We start from the raw sequence: 19,768 nt of genomic DNA on the forward strand, positions 1-19,768 counted from the left end.
CCGTGAATTGAGAGGAGAGAACGCCACCTATTCCTCTCTGGTTTTCTGCCTACAGACAAACCATGTGTCTTTTCAAACCATCTATCTACCTTCTTTTTTTTGTTGAAAAAGGCAATTTCCCTTTTCTACTATAGTCTTTCTTTAATTAATAATTTAATCATGTCTCTATAAAGTAATATTGTTGTGTGTTAAAGAACAACATTACATACAAAGCTAGTCTCTTTAACGGTAATTTAATATTTAACTCATCACATCCCAGGCTAAGCTGATGTATCATTTGCTACGTGCCTTTTTTTCTTTCTTTTTAAGACAATTTCATCACCACTAATAATATTATAGTATCGAGTACAAATAATGCAATAAATAATAAAGTAGTGGAGCAGTAGTTCATTTGGTCTTTTCTTCAAATAGAAAACGACACACACTTGCGTACTAATCCTAATATTAATAATATATCTTTGAATCTATATCCTTTATATCTTGACTTTACTTTGCCTTTCTTTTCATTCATTATTGGCGTGCTATTATATATATAGTATTGTTATTGCTATCAGAGAAATAATACATAGTAGTGTTGTTTTACTAGCTAGTGTTCATCAATCATTCAATCATATGGAGAATACGCTTAAGCCTTTGAGAGATGGTGAGTGTGTGCTGGATGTCCTCAGCCCAAGATCCACCCCAAGACCCACCGTAGCTGGCGGTGTTGAGGATGTCTACGGCGAAGATCGTGCCACGGAGGACCAACTCGTCACCCCTTGGACTTTCTCTGTTGCCAGGTACTACTATATATATCATTATTACTGTGGTCTGTGTTGTGTTCATCATCATGCTAGTTTGCTAGCTTATGTTATCATTAACTTTCTATTTATAACATAGGTGTAAGTGCTTGTATATAAGCTATTTATAACACAGATTTTGAGACTGTTTGGGAGAAAGAATTTGTAAAAACAGCTTATTGTTGAATATATAGTTGTGTGTTGGAGTTTGTTTGAAGTCACACATTGATTAGGTTCACCGACTCTTGAGTGTATAAATATGTGAGGCCTATGAGCTAGCTTTTGGAGTTGAGTCGTTTTGGAGTTGAGTCGTTGAGATCCAAGCATATTTATAACTTACTTTCATAAGTTCTCTAAGATGGCTCATGAAAACAACTTATAGCAAATACAAACACTATTTAACTTTATTTTGTCTTTTGCTATAGAAATAGCTTAGTTTATGTAATCTTATACATAACCATTTATCATAAGATGTCAAACAAAGGCTATAGCACTGGAATTTGAACAAATCGCCATTGTTCTGTAGTACAAAGTATATTGTCAAATAGAGGTTGGCGTTATAGCACTATAGCATATCAGAATTCGAATAAACAATTATTTTCTGCGATGTCGGTTTTTACAACACAAAATCGATCAGACAGATCCTTGAACTCTTCTAGTCCTAGCCATTGATTACACCTCATTTCTATTTCTTCAATGAGATGAATTGTTTCTTGGACTAAACAGTAGTATACTGTATACCTCTCCCTTACTTGTCTGTTCTGAGTTTGTGTTTGTCTACATTGCAGTGGCTACTCTTTGCTGAGAGATCCACAATACAACAAAGGGCTTGCTTTCACTGAGAAAGAGAGGGATGCACATTATTTGCGTGGCCTCTTACCTCCTACCGTCAGCTCTCAGCAACTTCAGGTTTGTTTCTTTGCATTTTATCTATAAATCAAATCGATCTATGAAGACGTTGTTTCCCTTTCTTTGGTTCTCAATAATATTATTTATTTTCTACAGGGGAAGAAACTTATGCACAACATCCGTCAATATGAAGTTCCTTTGCAGAAGTACACGGCCATGATGGACCTTCAGGTATGCATGCATGATAACTTGTGCTACTGATATAAAATGATGATATGAACGTTGAAAAGTAACACAGAAGCATGTTGTTGTTGTTGTGGTCAACAGGAGAGGAATGAAAGGCTGTTTTACAAACTTCTTATTGATAATGTTGAGGAATTGCTCCCAATTGTATATACTCCGGTCGTCGGTGAGGCTTGCCAGAAATATGGTAGCATATTCAAGCGTCCTCAGGGTCTATACATTAGTTTGAAAGAGAAGTATGAATTTCTTTTTCCTACATCAGTTTGTATACAATTTTAAGTACTACAATTTTATTCATAGCTTTTGTTTATCATTTGCAGGGGAAAAATTCTTGAGGTTTTGAAAAACTGGCCGGAGAGGAGTATTCAAGTTATTGTTGTAACTGATGGTGAGCGGATTTTGGGACTTGGCGATCTTGGATGCCAGGTATTTCTCAAGGAGAATCAAACTCCTAATACCTTATATATTATTAATTGAAGTTGTATTAGTGACAATTTTACAACCGTTCATGAGGGAATTGGAACTCCGTCCCTTGAGGTTTACAAGATCAGATTCTTACCAGAGTTGACACCTCATAGACCTTATAATTCATCGTGATATTATTGTAAAACTAGATGAGCTTTCCTTGACAAAATTATTTATGATGTGTGTGCTTCAGGGTATGGGAATTCCTGTTGGTAAATTGGCTTTGTATACGGCACTAGGAGGAGTTCGTCCTTCAGCAGTAAGCATTTTCTATCCAGTGTCTCTCTTCATTTTATCAATGTATCTTAAATGATTTATGTTCATTTTTCTTACTTTCTTTTGTTTTTTATTATCTTTTTTTTCTTCTGGTGGCCAGTGTTTACCAGTTACAATTGATGTGGGAACAAATAATGAGAAATTACTGAATGACGAGTTCTACATTGGGCTTAGACAAAAGAGGGCAACTGGGAAGGTTTGTATATATGCCTTTACTCGAAATCATTTTATTATTTTAGCATTATTATCTTCATTTAACTTGTATTTATGAGGCTACATTTTGTTGGTTTCTCGTCTTCTTAGGAATACTATGACCTTCTGCACGAGTTCATGAGTGCAGTGAAGCAAAACTACGGCGAAAAAGTTCTTGTTCAGGTTGATAAAAGTTTAAAGCTTAGTTTATGTGGCTCTTGAACCTGTTTTGTCCATTTTTGGCATGTGTCTGATTATTTTGAATGACGTGTTCAGTTTGAAGATTTTGCAAATCACAATGCTTTTGAGTTGCTTGCAAAATACGGTACAACTCATCTTGTTTTCAATGACGATATACAGGTATTGTATCTCACAAAAACTGGCACATATTTCTTCAAATTTGTTAGTATGTTTTATTTTTTGAAACGAGAGTATGTTCTAATTATTAATGCATTTATTTTCACAGGGGACTGCAGCTGTTGTTCTAGCTGGAGTTGTAGCAGCCCTGAAGCTCATTGGTGGTACCCTACCTGACCATAAATTCCTCTTCCTTGGTGCTGGAGAAGTAAGACCATAATCTATTTCCTCTCTTATTTGTACTTGATAAGTTCTATCGATGCTTCTTGTCATGCTGCTGAAGTAAGGCTGTAATCTGTTTTCCCTACATTAGTTTGTCTAACTAACTCATTTTTGGTTATGTTTTCAGGCAGGAACTGGTATAGCAGAGCTAATTGCTCTTGAGATATCAAAACAGGTGAATCAGATATTCATTGTTTCTATACCAGTAACCCTGGTTTCTTTAATTTCTTTTCTTTCTCTTTTTTTTAAAAAAAATTTCAATTGGTGATGTTGTTCTATTTATTTCTGTTGTTTATGCTGCAGACTAAAGCACCTATTGAAGAGAGTCGTAAGCAGATATGGCTGGTAGACTCAAAGGTAGTGGAAAGCATGATAAGTTTCCATGGAAAATATTAATTTGAAGATTCATTTTGTCAAAATTTTAATTTGATTCATTTTTTCCCCTAAAATACTTATTTATTCTGCTACAGGGTTTAATTGTTAGTTCACGTGCGAATTCACTTCAACACTTCAAGAAGCCTTGGGCTCACGAACACGAGCCTGTTGGCACTCTCATAGAGGCCGTTAAGGTATTAAAATATATCTTTTCATGACTTGTAATAGGTTGCCTTTAGACACATTCTTATCCATAATGTCCTTAAAATTTCAGGTAATCAAGCCTACAGTTCTGATTGGATCATCAGGAGTGGGGAAAACATTTACAAAGGAAGTAGTTGAGGCCATGACAGCAAACAATAAAGTAAAATCTTATCTTACTCTCTCTTGTTATGTGTATTTATATAAAAAAATCAAATAGGAAGTTAAGAAATATACCTCCATCATGCCTGGCCTGCAGATTCCTCTCATTTTGGCTCTTTCCAACCCAACCTCACAATCTGAGTGTACAGCTGAAGAGGCATACACATGGAGCGAGGTAAAATAACAGATGACCGCATCTCTTCTCTATACCTGGTTAAGTCTTGATCTTCTTTGATTCAAGTTATTGTTGATACTCCTTATAAAATTTGTTTGCTCATTTCCGAAAAAAGGGTCGTGCAATTTTTGCTAGCGGGAGTCCATTTGATCCTGTTGAATACAATGGCAAAACTTATTATTCTGGCCAGGTTCTAAAATCTTCTTCACATTCATTACTATTTCTCTCTTTTAATTAAATCATTATATTTGATTCTTTCCTTGTCAATGCAGTCCAACAATGCTTATATTTTCCCGGGTTTTGGTTTGGGTTTAGTAATGTCTGGAGCAATCCGAGTGCATGATGATATGCTTCTAGCAGCCTGTAAGTTATCAATATGGCAAACTTTGCATGATACAAGGAACAAACTTGACAATGCTTGCACATAAACAATGCTTTTAGATCATGTATAGTTGACATAAGAATGACTTGACATTCTTTCATTATTCGTGCAGCGGAAGCTTTGGCGAACCAAGTGACAGAGGAGAGCTACAAAAAGGGCATGACTTACCCACCTTTCACTGATATCAGAAAAATTTCTGCCAACATAGCTGCAAATGTTGCTGCCAAGGCATATGAACTAGGTGTGAACTCTAACTTCTTCATTTATACTAGTTGGCTATCTTAGTCCTAGACATGCATTTTTTCCATATAAACTAAACAAAATCGCTTTAACTTTCCTTGTAGGCTTGGCTACACATCTTCCTCGTCCTGAGAATCTTGTCAAGTATGCTGAGAGTTGCATGTATACTCCTTTATACCGCAACTATAGGTGAAGAAGGGCATTTACTATTGACTCTCAGGTTTTGGAATTCAATAAGGATGTTTTTGCTGTATGGTGTCCTTTTATGCTCGTGCAAGAATAAACGATTTTATGCTTTATTTGAAACAATGTTCTTTCCATTATGAGATCCTTATTTCATCTCACCTCATGCTAATGACAATGTTTGTTACAAGTTGTCTGAGAGCATCTTCAATGCTGGTTTCTCATGTATCTATTATTTTATAAGATGTCCCTTATCAAATTTATGAATCAACCCTTTTTTCTTCTTTTTTTTTTTTGAGAAATAATAATCTCTTGTTTATTTAACATGAAAAGTGGTTCTTTAACCATTTAAAACTAAATTTTTAATGAGATTCACAAATGCAAAATGGAAAAAATACCAGAATGGAATAAATATACCAAACAACCAGAAAGTTTAAACAAGGAAGAACAGACAACAAAGGGTACAATCTAACATGTTTTTTTAGCATACACATGAGCATTGAGTAAGTGCTCAAGATTGTTATTTGGTGTCTACAAGCAGATCAGGGTATGTGTCCTTGTAGCGCTGACTCAAGTAGTCCCGGAAATAGATAGGAGGAAATCTGAAAACAGATATGAGCAGGGATGTAAGATTTTACTATAAAGAAAGATTCTTGTACAATTGTTAGGTTCATGTTCATGCACCTTAACTTAACCTTATAAAAAATTGCTTGTTTGAGTCCTCAGTGACCAAATGAATAAACATTGGAATGGAAGTAATATGGAACTAATGAAGTCCTAACATACAATATGATGTAAAATAAAAAAGCAGTGTTCATTTACTTGGGAGGGTTTGCATCTGATTTGCAGGTTGGCAAGCACTCTACTAGACAATCGAGACCAGGATCCAAGAAGTATGCAATCTGTATATACAGACAATATAGGAACCAGAGAATCAACATTGATATAGAAAGAAGCATGGAGAAAGCAATTAGAAAATTGAACTGGGTTTTGAGAGATAGCCTAAACAAGTAAATATTTAAAAATGTAGCAAAGCTTCGAAATCAAATGTAAAAGAAAAAAAAGAGTTGAGGCTTACAGAATATCTCTCTTGACCATTTCCTATAACTCTGTGCAATGTAGACCTGAGTTTAAAAGCAAAGCAAATTGTGAATTTCAGAATGAACACAATATAAATTAAAAAGGAGGCACTGACAAAACCACTAGTATTTGCTACTAAGTGCATATAACTGCAACAAATATATGTAAAAAAATAGTAGCATTGGAAAAATTTCTCACTTGAAAGTATAGTTGCTCCAGCGCTCCAGCATGTCTCCAAGATTAACTATGAATGCTCTACAAACATTAAACAATAAGTTAATCAATGTATATAGTTTAGGGATCAACCTAACAAAAGGTAAAATTATACAAAGGTTTTGTAGTAATGTATATTTAGATTAGGCAGGTGATGTTATTAAGTCAGGTCAAAATTATTTTGTGAAGATTTGATGTGCCATTAGATGAAATTTCACACGACTTCGACAGTACATAAAATCTACAGCACAATAAGGACTAACCCCTTCAATGGTGGCACATCCTCCCATATCTGAGGTTTAGCATACTTATTCTTGCATATCTGCAAACAAAAAAAGTTATTCGATTAAAAAGGGAAATATTAGTGAAGATATATAGAGAGAAAAATCAGTTGCATTCTTACTTGAAGACCCGGGACATCATCTGTTGCCAATAGAGTAATCAAACCATAGTCAGTATGAGCTCCAGCTGCGTATAGCCCTTGTGAGGGATCCGAGATTTTATCTTCATGGCATGACAACAACGATGAATTATGAATACAGTAGTAGACTTTGCGTAGTTCGTAATTATACCAGCTGGTTAGTATAAGGCATCAACAAAGACTGCTAATTCAATACCTTGATAGTGTAGCAAGCGCATAACCCCAACGGACTCTCCTAGGGTTTCTGGTTTATTAAAAAAATTAGCATCCAAACCAAGTGCAAGGGCTATTATCTTTGCAACTGCTTTCCCCACTTCTCTGGATACCTCGAAAAAAAACATAAAAAATCAATATTTGATAAGCAGTTTCTTTCTTCCCTTTTTCCCAAAATCAGTACATTAATTTCTATAAACAAAGGGAGAATACATTTGGAGCTTAATAACTATACACTATAGTCAGGGTAAACAAATTTTACATTCCAATTGCATGTAAGTATACCAGACATGATGCTGAATGACACATAGTCACTAGTAAAAAATTTAAAAAATAGAAATGATTGAATGTAATCACATGTGTCGGAGTCGGATAAACTGACACCGGTGTTACAGATAAACAAGTTAAGCAAAACTTACAATGCACGGAGTTGGAATTCTATACCGGTGTTACAGATAAACAAGTTAAGCAAAACTTACAATGCACGGAGTTGGAATTCTTCCATAGTCTCTCTCCATCCCGGAAGAACATCTAAAACGGCATAGTTAAAATCAAAGTAAAAATCAAATTTTCTTGTTCAGAACATAACAAAAAGTCTCAAACAATAAAATGCTATATAACTTAGGGCCCGTTTGGATTGACTTATATTTGAGTTTATGTAAAACAGCTTATGCAAATAAATAAACATTTATGTATTATTTATAAGCTATGAAGCACGAACACTCATCGGGGTGTCCCGGTGTTGGACACGCGTGCGTGGATACTTATGATTATTATCGGTGTTGACGTGTCAGTGTCCATGTCGTGTCTGGTGTCGTGCTTCATAGTTTATAAGCTTGTCAAGATAGTTAATAATAAAACAACTTATGAAGATATAATTTTCGTTAGTGAGAACTTATGAATTAACATAAAAGTTTATTTATTTACATAAGCTAATTTTCAGATACTCAAAAATAAGTCACACAAACAGGAAAAAACTTTGAATTGATTATTAAGTACCAGAAGCAGGCCATATGTTTGGAGCATTGTGTTCAACTCCAATATAATAGCCTTCTTTGGAATCTCCTTGTGATTGGTTTTTAGGATCAAGGGTTTCATCCTGCAGAGGAGTATAACCCCTATGGTTCTCATTTCGGAGAAGCTTCATCTTTTCATTGAGTGGAAGAGTGAAAAAATTCTTGCTTTGAGCAAAAACTTTGTCCATAAACTCTTGGCTAATTCCATGGTTAACAAGGTAGAAAAACCCAGAATCGGTGCAAGACTTTTTACATTCACCAAATGTAACAAGTTGAAAATTAGAGCACAAAAAAAAAAAAACAATCTTGAGCACGAAAAAACAGAGGAATGTGTGTTGTTTTAGTTTTTTACCTGTTTGAGTAAATTAACGGATTGGTCGGTGTTGGGATTGGAAAGGTCAATACAATTCAGAACTGCTTTACTCTGTTTTTCCATTTTGGAGGGAGTTAGTACCTTTTGTCTTCTATTCTATTCTATCTGCTTCTGTTATATGGAAGTCGCAACCGTGTTAAAAGATTTTGCTAGATTTTACTAAACTTAATTGCATTTATTTATATTTAACTCATCTATCTACTCCTTGTTGAATTGGATTCAATTATTGCACCCAGCTGTTCATTGTGTGAGAAAAACGTGGGCAATTAAATATTGTTTTCAGACTTTTTTGTTTGGATAATGTTATCATGTGCCTTAAGGCATGCTAAGGAAGCAAAAATGGAAATTATTAAATGTTAACTTGTGTATTTTAATTTTTGAAGCATTAAATTTTTTGTATCATTAGATGTTGCTTTTCTATATTGGGATATCTTAACATGTACTCTTAGGGCATATGTTAACAAGACCCTTATAGGAATACCGTCAATAAAAGATACATCAAATCTCAAATAATGGTAAGTCTCAACTTGAAATACACTTGGATGAAAAGTGTCTTTTGGATAATGATGTGGATATTCTTCAATATTGGAAGTTAAATAGTGTTCGATTTCCTCAACTTGCAATAATGACGTGTGATATTTTAAGTATTTCAATCACAATAGTGGGTCTTTTAGTATCGGAGGTCGTATCTTAAATAAGTATAGGAATTGCTTACTCCCTGACATTGTTCAAGCTCTCATTTGTACACGTAATTGGTTGCATGATTTTAAGAAAACCGGACCTTCTAGTAAGTTTAATTAATTATCCTTTTGTTTTATTTGCAATTTGCATTTGCTTTTCAGTTGTCGACTTATCAAGTTATCGTGTATTATGAATTGTAGATATACCAAAAATAGAGGAGATATTATTGTATGCAAAATCAAGTGTTCAAGAGACTTAGGCTGAGAAGTTACCTAATTTATAATTTACTTAGTTATGTATTTTGAATTGTTAGGCTGAAAATTTAGTTTCTAAGGTAAGTTTGAACTTTATTAGCTTTGAGGGTGCACTTTGTGGTTCATCACCACAAATCTGTCTACTTTTGCGGCGATGTTTTGTACTATTTATTATCTCATGAAATCATGACACCTACTTTTTTTTATGAATACTAATGTGTGTGATATGTATGTAGTTTTATTGTCCATTGAATCTCTTTTTTAAAATATAAAAAAAGAAAATAAAAAATAGTCGAACCGACCCATCGGACCATGTAGCCCTTTGCTAATCGGGTCAGGCCTAGGTTAGCAGTCCATGAAGCTTAATGGGTCAACCCAATAAAGCCCCTTTATATGCCCCGGACCCTGTGCCGAGGCGGGCCGGCCCAAGAAGCAAAAGGCTACATGGCTTCAATTCATATATTGAGTTTCGATCCACTCACATACTGAGTTTGTGATTTTTTTGCTTGTTCTCGGTTCCGCTTTTGTTTTTTTATTTTCTCTGTTTTGTGATTGTTTGCTTGTCATCATGGAAACTCTTTATTTCATTGTTGCTTAAAACTCATTTTGTTATTGTGAGTTAGTGTTTTTGTTTCGTTTATGGAACCTTTATTTCATTGTTGCTTGTTATTTTTAGTTATTCTTTCTTTTTGGATATCATGGAACCCCTTTATTTCATTGTTGCTTGTTATTCGTTCCTTTTGGATATCATGGAACCTTTTATTGCATTGTATATCATAATATTAAAGAAGCAGTTTGCAGAAATTTTAAACGTGGCATAAAATCACTTTGCTGGAGTTTGCAGTATAGTATAGAACTATAGCTACTTATATCGTAATATTAGAGAAGCAGTTTGAAGAAATTTTAAACGTGACATAAAATCAATTTGCTGGAGTTTGCAGTATAGTATAGAACTATAACTACTTACATCATATAATATCAGAGAAGCAGTTTGCAGAAATTTTAAACATCACATAAAATCACTATGTTGGAGTTTGCAGTATAATATAGAACTATATCTACTTATATCATAATATTAGAGAAGCAGTTTGCAAAAATTTTAAACATGACATCAAATCACTTTGCTGGAGTTTGCAGTATAGTATAGAACTATAGCTACATACATTTGGTGATTTGACTGCAAACTCCAGCAAAGTGATTTTATATCACATTTAAAATTTCTGCAAACTGCTTCTCTAATATTATGATATAAGTAGCTATAGTTCTATACTATACTGCAAACTCCAACATAGTGATTTTATGTCGCATTTAAAATTTCTGTAAATTGCTTCTCTAATATTATGATGTAACTAGCTATAGTTCTATACTATACTGCAAACTCTAACAAAGTGATTTTATGTCAAGTTTAAAATTTTTGTAAACTGCTTCTCTAATATTAAGATATAAGTAGCTATAGTTCTATACTATATTGCAAGCTCTAACAAAGTGATTTTACGTGACGTTTAAAATTTCTGCAAACTGCTTCTATAATATTATGATATGCAATGCCATAAAAGGTTCCATGATATCCAAAAAGAAAGAATAACAAGCAACAATGAAATAAAGGGGTTCCATGATATCCAAAAAGAAAGAATAACTAAGAATAACAAGCAACAATGAAATAAAGGGTTCCATGATATATGAAACGAAACAAAAACACTAACTCACAATAACAAAATGAGTTTTAAGCAACAATGAAATAAAGGGTTTCCATGATAACAAGCAAACAATCACAAAAAGTGAAAATAATAAAAAAAAAAAAAAAAAAAACAAAAGCAGAACTGAGAACAAGCAAAAAAATCACAAACCCAGTATATGAGTGGATCGAAACTCAATATATGAATTGAATAAGAACAAACCCATAAAGCATATGAGCAATAACAAGCAAAAACTCATGTTGATTTACCTTCACAAACCCAGAATCGAAGTAAGTTGCTTTTTTTGCCCAGAATGAAAACTCGGAAGTCAGAACTGCTGAAACCTCACAAACCCAGCTCGAATGGAGTTTCTAAACTCGAATGCTACCCAATTTAAGGGATTAGGGTTCGAATCATGAGGAAATTTGGGTTCGATTTTGCAAATTTGAGAACTAGGGTTTTGCAGATTTGCAGAGAACAAACATGTTTTTAAGTTTTGAGTTGATTTTTAAGTTTTTGAGTTTTCGGTTATCCACAGTTTGGTTTGGTTATTTACGGTTTGGTTCACAGTTGGAGAATTGTCATGATATTAATGGTTCGGTTCATAAACTTATGGTTCGGTGGTTCGACTCGGTTCATGGTTAATAATGAACAGTCCTGTTAGCTATTCCAATCCCATGCATGTAAATTTCCTTTTTAAACTAAACAAAATTGCTTCAACTCTCATTTTAGGCTTGGCTACGCATCTTCCTTGTCCTTAGAATCTTGTCAAGTATGATGAGAGTGCATGTATACTCCCCACATATCGCAACTGTAGGTAAATAGGGGCCTTATACTATTGACTCTAAATTTTTTGGATTAAGGATGTTTTTTGGTGTATAGTGTCCTTTTATGTTTGTGCAAGAATAAACGATGTTATGCTTTACTTGAACCAATGTTTTTTCCATCATGATATCCTTATTTCATTTCAATGTTTGCAACAACTTGCCTAAAGAAACGGCTTGAGAAAGCATTATATTTACAGTTATTTGCTGTGGCAACTTGGTTTTGTTTAACATGGCTCAAGCATGTGCTCAGGATTGTTGTTTGCCATATACATGCAGATCAGCGTGTGTTTCCTTATAGCGCTGACTCAAGTAGTCCCGGTAATAGATGGGGGGAAATCTGAAAACAGATACAAGTAGGGGTGTAAGCCTTTTAAAGAATACTATAAAGAAAAATTCATGCACCTTAACCTTGTAAAAATTGCATGTTTGAGTCCTCCATGACCAAATAAATAAACCTTGGAATTGAAGTTATATATTACTGATAAAAGTCCTAACATACAATATGACGTTAATAAAAAAGGAGTGTTCATTTACTTTGGAGGATTTAATTCTGATTTGCAGGTTGGCAAGCACTCCACTAGACAATCATGACCAGGCTCCAAAAAGTATGCAATCTGCAAATAAACAATATAGGACCAAGTAAATCATCGTTGAATTTTAAAAGTTTAGTGTGTTAAAATTGTAGAAAGAATCACGGAGCAATTAGAAAATTGAACTGGGTTTTGAAAGACAGCCTAGACAAGTAAATATTTAATAATGTAACAAAGCTTTGCAATCAAATGTAAAAGAAAATAAGTGTTGTGGCTTACAGAATATCTCTCTTGACCAATACCTATAACCCTGTGCAATGTAGACCTGGGTTTAAATGCAAAGAAAACTGTGATTTATGCAATTAACACAATCTAAATAAAAAAGGATGCACTGGAAAAGTACCAATGGTTGCTACTAATTGCATATAACAGTAGTTAAAAAAGCAACGATTAATATATGTAAAAGAAAATTAGTAGCAAAAGTTTCTCACTTGAAAGTACAGTTGCTCCAGCGTTCCAGCATGTCTCCAAGATTAACTATAAATGCTCTACAACATAAACATCAAGATAAATAATGGAAATAGTTTAGGGATCATCCTAACAAAGGTAATTAATTATAAAAAGGTTTTGCAGTGAACTCCTAGTCTTTGCACTCAGCAGCGTTTAATACTAGATAAAATGCAGCTCAAAATAGGAACAACGTTTCATAAAAGAATATAAGCTTAGGCAGATGATGTTATTAAGTAAGGTAAGTTATTTTGTAAAGATTTCTTTCTTGTAGGAAATCACTGTAAAATTAGTGTTTTTGGCACCCCAGTAGTTCTGCAGACTATTCCCACAAACTTCAATCTTTTGGACCGGCTATGGGATTAATCTGAGCTTGAGCATTTAGGTTGCAGCTTAAAGTTCTTCGCCCTTCTTCAAGAATGTGTTCTGCAGGGGTTGAACCTTGGTTCTCGCCCGCTAGCCCAGCATTGCTTAACCAACTGAGCCACACCCATTTTGTGAAGATTTGTGGGGCTGTCAGATGAAATTTCATCAATTTTTGTGTGACTCCGACAGTATATATTTATGTATAAATGATAAGCTTGCAACCGGTAAAGCCTAGATATGACGTTAGGTTAATACGCACGCTCACACAAAATAAGAAAATGACAATGGAATAAGAAATATATCAGAAAATTTTAAGAAAAATATATGTGTTAAGAAAAAAAAGAGAAATCTCAATAATAATGCATTCTATTATTGCAAGAAGCAACCTCCTAATTAGTTATTTCCATTTGTAAACCATAAAAGCTAAAGGACCATAAGGACTAACCCCTTCAATGGTGTCACATCCTCCCAAATCTGAGGTTCAGCATCCTTATTCTTGCATATCTGCAAACAAAAAATGTTCGCCTTCAATTACTAATCAATTAGTAAAACACTAGTAGTGACATACAGACAGAAAAATCAGTTGCATTCTTACTTGAAGACCCTGAACATCATCTGTTGCCAGCAGAGTAATCAGACCATAATCGGTATGAGCTCCAGCTGCGTATAACCCTTGTGAGGGATCCGAGATTTTATCTTCAGGGCATAACAACAACGATGAATTATGAATACAGTAGTATAAGTTTTGCAGTGTGTAATTGTACCATGTATAACAGTATAAGGCACCAAAAAAGACTACTAATTCAATACCTTGATAGTGTAGCAGGCGCACAATTGCAATAGGCTCTCCTAGGGTTTCTGGTTTATCAAAAAAATTAGCATCCAAACCAAGTGCAAGGGCTATTATCCTTGCAATTGCTTTCCCCACTTCTCTGGATACCTCAAAAAAGATTGAATGTAATTACATTTGTCGATGTCAGACGCTCGGATTTTTCGGGTGTTAAAGACGAACAAGTTAAGCAAAACTTACAATGCCTGACGTTGGAATTCTTCCATAGTCTCCCTCCATCCAGGCAAAACATCTAAAATGACAAAGTCAAAATAGGTGAGAAATCAAAATGTCTTGTTCAGAACATAACTAATGTCTCAATTCAATCAAAGAACTTTGAGTCAATATTTACCTGATGCAGGCCATAAATTTGGGCCATAAAAAGGTTTGAGATGAAGTGGGTCATCATTGTCTTCAACTCCAATGTAATATCCTTCTTTGTAATCTCCATGTAATTGATTTTGAGGATCAAGGATTTCATCAAGAAGAGGAGTATAACCCCTATGTTTATTGTTCCGGAGAAGCTTCATCTTTTGGTTTAACGGAAGAGTGAAAAATTTCTTGCTTTGAGCAAAAACTTGATCCATAAATTCCTGGCTAATTCCATGATTGATAAGGTAGAAAAACCCAGAATCGGTGCAAGACTTTTTGATTCACCGAATGTAACAAGTTGAAAATTAGAGCAAAAAAAAAAGAAAAAAGTAATGAGAGTTTGTATGTATTCTAAACAGAACAGAACAGAACAGAGGAATAGTACAGTACAGTACAGTAAAGTACCTGTTTGAGCAAATGAACAGATTGGTCGGTGTTGGGATTGGAAAGGTCAATACAATTCAGAACTGCTTGTGTTTGAGGGGTCTCTGCTTCTGTTTCTGTACTCTCCTTTTCCATTTTGGAGTGTGTCAGTACCATCTCTTCTCTTCTCTCTGCTTCTGTTCTGTTATACCGGCGCCACTGTGTAATGCATACATCTGTGACTGTGATGTGACGTTTGTTTTCGTCTTCTTCATAGTCAAAGGAAATTCTGTTTAATGGGCCATATGGGCTAGGTTTATTATAGCCTACAATTTAGAGTTCTACTTCTCGCAACCCCTAGTATACATGCGCGCCCCTTGTATTCTCGGCTACTTAGGAAGTCAGTGTATAAATTAGCAAAATTAAAAACCACAGTTCGTATTCTAGGATGTGAACTGGTTCATAAAAATAATTTTTTTTATCTCCTTCATCTTATAAGGCAGCAATACTATGAATTAAATTGTATTAATATTGAGAAATTACATAGAATATTAATATTTGTAATTATATCTGTATCTTTTCCATTCATAGAAAATTCAATACCTTCTTAATCTATTTTAAACAAATCATTGATGTATAGATATTACACTCTCTCCCCACGGATCATGTCAATTTCTGTAAAACTGATGCACCAAATAAGGAAGTAAATTATACACATAAATACAAATATAAATTTACATTAAATAGCAAACTGTATTTTAGTTCGCATGCTAGGTAGCGAACTGTGTTTTAGTTCGTACTCTACATAGCGAGTGACAATATTTTATACTCAAACTCAACGTCTGTGTTCCATGAATGAAAAAATTATGAAAAAAAAGGGTTTGTTTGGTCATTTTAGGGAGTGACTGAGGTATTTCAGGGGCGCAAAACGTACCATTCTACAAATTATTGTCAATTTATAAAATAATTAAAGGATGAGAAAAAAATATAAAAACTATTCAAAAAAATAATTTATTTCATGTAAATTCAAAAAAAAAATGTTGGGATAAATTACGTGATTGAACTCAAGTGTTTAATAAGCTATCATTAGGAGTTAGGACATAATATATGAAATTTAAAAATGAGCAGAGCACGAAATGTACATAATATATGAATTCTTTCATTTATCGTTATTTCCGGGTCTTTTCGTTGCATTCACTTACAACAAGAAACAACCACCTGCGTCGTTGGGAAGAATCTAAATTTAATTTCTTGAAAATATATAATTTTACCATTTGGTTGAACTCCGTATTATTAGATCCTCAAATTATTAATAGAACAAATTTTTAAATAGCTACAAGACTAGAAAGAAAGAAAATTCAAGAGAAATTAAGACAAAAAACCAAACATTATGTCGTGTATTGTATAGTCAAGTAGTTCAAATTATTGAAATAAATTAAGGGCTCGTTTGGTGCACAGGATAAGAGACATGATAGGATAACTGTATCATATCCTGTCTCAATCCAGTGTTTGGTGACACAGCAGGATATGATAAGTTAATCCTGAAGCTTATCCTATCCTGTTTCTCTAGTTAAAATCATTATCCTGAATTTGAGCTGGGTTACCAGCAGGATAGGATAAGAAAAAAAATCGTTGATTTATTCTATAAAATATATTTTAAAATAAAAAACTGAAAATTAATAAAATAATTTGATAGTAAATTAATAATAAAATAATTAATTTTTAAATATATATATGTGTGTGTGTGATTTTCTCACAAGGGTAATTTTGTAATTTACATAATCTAAAAAATCAAAATTCTCCTAAAATTACAATATTTTAAAGTAAAATAATTATTCAAAAAATTGCAAAATAGGAATATTAATTTAAATTTAATAACAACTTAAATATAATTCTTTTGCAATGGTAGTTTTATTATTTACATATGAGATATATCATATATTTATTTTGCTTATCTAACATGTATAATTGAGTTATTTATTTGATCATGATTCATATAAAAAACTTAATTTGTTTATTTTCTCATGATTTGTATTTAAAATTTAAAGTTATTTGATTACTTATTTATATTTTTATTTATAAAATTCAAAGTATTACAATATAATTTTAAAAAAATAACAATTGTTTTACAAGGGTAATTTTGTCATTTAAATATGTTATGGATCTTATCATATTGGTATGAACAAGTATGTATTAAAAATATGATATAATAGTTATCATGTTTGTTATCCGGTGTGTACCAAACACAGGATAGGATAACTGAGGATAACTGTTATCCTGCTGATATCCTATCCTATCACTATCTTGTTGTATATCCTATCCTGTCACTATCCTATCCTGCGCACCAAACGGGCCCTAAAGAATGTAAATTCAGTTTTGTACATTTGACAAAGTATACCAATAAGCAGGCAACAAAACTCAAATGCATTTCCTTAGGTACTTTTTGTGGTGTTCTTAACTTAAAATACAAATTTTGTGGTTATAAACAAACTTCTAAAAAAGGATTTGACGAAATCATGGTTGGAATGCATCGACAGCTTTTCCTGCGCTTCACTTCTTGGCTTGAAGCGCCTTTTCACTTTGTTGGCTAAAAGTGGAAGATGTCCGAGTGCTCCCCCGATGGCACAAAATGCACCTAAGGAAATGCATCTATGCATTGTCCTACCAATATTAATGAAGCAACTGTTGACATAGGCAAATGAGAGACATTCTTGCATAGGCACAAATATATAGACACAAGTTTTAGGCACACATATATCAATCAAAAAAATTTAAAGAAAAATTAAATAGTCACATCAATTAATATAACTTTAATCATTTGTTTTTTAAATTTTTTTACTCATGTGAGTGTGCCTAACAACTACTTATTTGTATTTGTGTCTATGTAGGTTTTTCTCGGCAAATGATTGCTCAGATTAGTTTATGTACAGAGAAGTGTCGGGAGCCATCGACTTTCCCTTGTATCTGTCAATAAAAAAACTGCATCATGAGAATCAACCAAATCGTGCAAACGTCTGCAATCATTGATCACGCTATCCTGATCCTTGCTATCAATTGGGTGTCCAGGCATTGGTATAGCCATAACAATGCCTTCCGCTTCCTGAATAAGAACAAAAAACATACAGTTATAAATGTTATCATAGGGTTTAGCTTCAACTTAAGTCTTAGGGATTGATGATCTACCACTGCTGGAAATATCCGTTTGAGACTTTCAACTGCTGCTGTAGCTTTAAACTCTCCACCATTAAGACAGTTATCCAAAGTATAAAGAGAATGCCTCAATGGATTAGAGTAATTTTCCGGACACCCCACGCCTGCAGTGATAAATATTAGTTATAAGAATTGAAAAATTGAAACAACAACATGATTTTCTTAGTACCCACCATAAGCATGCGTGCAACCTGGCATCCAAGTGTGCCTGCTCCGAGGAGAAGACAGTTGAGGGAAGACAAAGCACTCAAGTCCAGAGATGGCAAAGCACGCCACCTCATAAGCTTTAAATTCAAATCTGCAGCAGATACGGCCAACCTATAAAAACACACTTAAAGTGATGATGATTCAAAATACAAGATATGCTAAAAAAGTAAATAGCATTACCAAATAAAGGCAATGTCTAGGAAACAGATTATAACAAGTCCATAAGGTGTTTTCAACTTATTTCCATCAATGCCAAGTTTATTAAGCTTCAAAGAAGAGAATTTATGCCAGAAGCCTTCATCGACGGAGCTCTGCATTGGTGCAAATTGCAGCAAAGATTGATTGATGTTGGATTCCGCAATGATTGTTAGCTTCTGATGTTGCGTTCAAATTCAAACAGTGGCGGAGGACAATTTTGTGTTCAAGTTTCATGGTCGATGCTTTTAGTCACTGCCTCTCATACTCTCGTACCCGCAATTTGAAAAACTATCTATATGCATCGCAATTCCCGCATGAATAATCACTTTTCTAAGTATCCATACGGTATCTCGCACTTTTGTTAAAAATAAATCGATCAATTATAAAATATTATATTTTTTTAATGAAATTTTAAAAAATTCAAAGATTTTAATGTTGACTCATAAAACCTATAACAAAACTAGCTTTCTTCTCTCTCTCTTGTGATATTTCTATTGCTTCACTACTTCTCTTCTCTATATGCAATTACTTGGCGTAGACCAGAAGTTGTGCGCTAATTCTCATTGGATCCCGATTGTTCTTAACAACGATGGCTATTCATTTAAGTCTTCGGATAGCACCATTAGATCATTCGACATCGTGATGGAGGACATAACGTTACGATCATCGGCTTTGGACTTTATATATTATACCATATGTTAAATATGTTTGGATCACATCCCCAAAAGCTAGCTCTAAGGGTTGAGATCCAAACATATTTAACATGGTATCAGAGTCGGGTTAATGACTGCAATGTGGGCATTTGACCCAGGACCACGCTAGACGTGGGTGTTGCATGTGTTGTTGTGTTGTTGGAGATTGTTTGAAGTCTCACATTACTTAAGTTCTTGGGATGTGAAGTGTATAAATATGGGAGGACAACCTCATCCTTTGAGCTAGCTTTTCCGGTTGAAATCCAAACATATTTAACACTATAGTCATGCGACGAGTGGTCCATTAGTTCACTTTAGGAAACATACAAAAGAGCCTCTCACTGCGGAAGAACAGATAATAACTATTTATACCGGAACGAATAGTTATATTGATTCATTAGAAGTTGAACAAGTAAGGAAATTTTTAAAACTTACTAACATACGAAATTTAAGATATTTATAGGAAACAAAAAAACATTTTTATTATTTTACCAAAGTTGGAGTTACTTTGGATTTATTCAAATATTTGTACTAAATGCATTTGAAAGTGGGGGGACTCGTAATCCCCCAAGATGTTTATATAAAAAATATATAATCAAGAAATATATGTGAAGTCCATAAGTTACAAGAATACGCGTC

The 19,768-nt window shown here is 33.8% G+C and overlaps 2 protein-coding genes across 4 annotated transcripts; one reads left to right on the top strand and one right to left on the bottom strand.

Annotated features, from left to right (window-relative positions):
- On the top strand, positions 1 to 5,372 carry LOC123915507 (NADP-dependent malic enzyme-like). Its single transcript, XM_045966657.1, has 19 exons — positions 1 to 779; positions 1,568 to 1,688; positions 1,785 to 1,859; positions 1,956 to 2,107; positions 2,192 to 2,297; positions 2,530 to 2,595; positions 2,713 to 2,808; positions 2,916 to 2,987; positions 3,081 to 3,164; positions 3,271 to 3,369; positions 3,511 to 3,558; positions 3,687 to 3,740; positions 3,854 to 3,952; positions 4,033 to 4,122; positions 4,219 to 4,296; positions 4,412 to 4,486; positions 4,569 to 4,659; positions 4,791 to 4,919; positions 5,023 to 5,372. The coding sequence occupies exons 1-19, from the start codon at positions 613 to 615 to the stop codon at positions 5,109 to 5,111; spliced, it is 1,791 nt and encodes a 596-aa protein (XP_045822613.1). The 5' UTR covers positions 1 to 612; the 3' UTR covers positions 5,112 to 5,372.
- Positions 5,373 to 5,478: 106 nt separating this feature from the next.
- LOC123915508 (2-oxoglutarate-Fe(II) type oxidoreductase hxnY-like) lies at positions 5,479 to 15,070 on the bottom strand. Of its 3 annotated transcripts, none has more exons than XM_045966659.1 (10): positions 14,865 to 15,065; positions 14,440 to 14,731; positions 14,289 to 14,340; positions 7,012 to 7,133; positions 6,798 to 6,898; positions 6,658 to 6,716; positions 6,380 to 6,436; positions 6,180 to 6,225; positions 5,924 to 6,003; positions 5,479 to 5,703 (listed from the first exon to the last, which is right to left on the bottom strand). In XM_045966659.1, exons 1-10 carry the CDS (start codon positions 14,997 to 14,999, stop codon positions 5,622 to 5,624), a joined length of 1,026 nt encoding a protein of 341 aa, XP_045822615.1. In that variant the 5' UTR covers positions 15,000 to 15,065; the 3' UTR covers positions 5,479 to 5,621. The 3 variants fall into 3 exon arrangements, with proteins under 3 accessions (XP_045822615.1, XP_045822616.1, XP_045822614.1); XM_045966660.1 differs by lacking the exons at positions 14,289 to 14,340; positions 14,440 to 14,731; positions 14,865 to 15,065 and adding exons at positions 7,508 to 7,559; positions 8,028 to 8,289; positions 8,397 to 8,568; XM_045966658.1 differs by lacking the exons at positions 5,479 to 5,703; positions 5,924 to 6,003; positions 6,180 to 6,225; ... (2 more) ...; positions 6,798 to 6,898; positions 7,012 to 7,133 and adding exons at positions 11,923 to 12,192; positions 12,390 to 12,469; positions 12,665 to 12,710; ... (2 more) ...; positions 13,854 to 13,954; positions 14,069 to 14,190 and having other exon boundaries at positions 14,865 to 15,070.
- Between the last annotated feature and the right edge of the window lie 4,698 nt (positions 15,071 to 19,768).

The sequence above is a fragment of the Trifolium pratense genome, linkage group LG3 (assembly GCF_020283565.1).
Source record: "Trifolium pratense cultivar HEN17-A07 linkage group LG3, ARS_RC_1.1, whole genome shotgun sequence".
In the NCBI taxonomy this organism is placed as follows: domain Eukaryota; kingdom Viridiplantae; phylum Streptophyta; class Magnoliopsida; order Fabales; family Fabaceae; genus Trifolium; species Trifolium pratense.

What these genes read in the sequence shown, in the direction of transcription:
- LOC123915507 (XM_045966657.1), top strand. Translation starts at nt 613, where the DNA reads ATGGAGAATACGCTTAAGCCTTTGAGAGATGGTGAGTGTGTGCTGGAT. An exon ending in TGGACTTTCTCTGTTGCCAG is followed by an intron (nt 780 to 1,567) that starts GTACTACTATAT and finishes TCTACATTGCAG; the next exon opens with TGGCTACTCTTTGCTGAGAG. An exon ending in TGCCAAGGCATATGAACTAG is followed by an intron (nt 4,920 to 5,022) that starts GTGTGAACTCTA and finishes CTTTCCTTGTAG; the next exon opens with GCTTGGCTACACATCTTCCT.
- LOC123915508 (XM_045966658.1), bottom strand. Translation starts at nt 14,999, where the DNA reads ATGGTACTGACACACTCCAAAATGGAAAAGGAGAGTACAGAAACAGAA. An exon ending in ATGATGTTCAGGGTCTTCAA is followed by an intron (nt 13,763 to 13,853) that starts GTAAGAATGCAA and finishes TTTTGTTTGCAG; the next exon opens with ATATGCAAGAATAAGGATGC. An exon ending in TCAGAATTAAATCCTCCAAA is followed by an intron (nt 12,193 to 12,389) that starts GTAAATGAACAC and finishes ATCTGTTTTCAG; the next exon opens with ATTTCCCCCCATCTATTACC.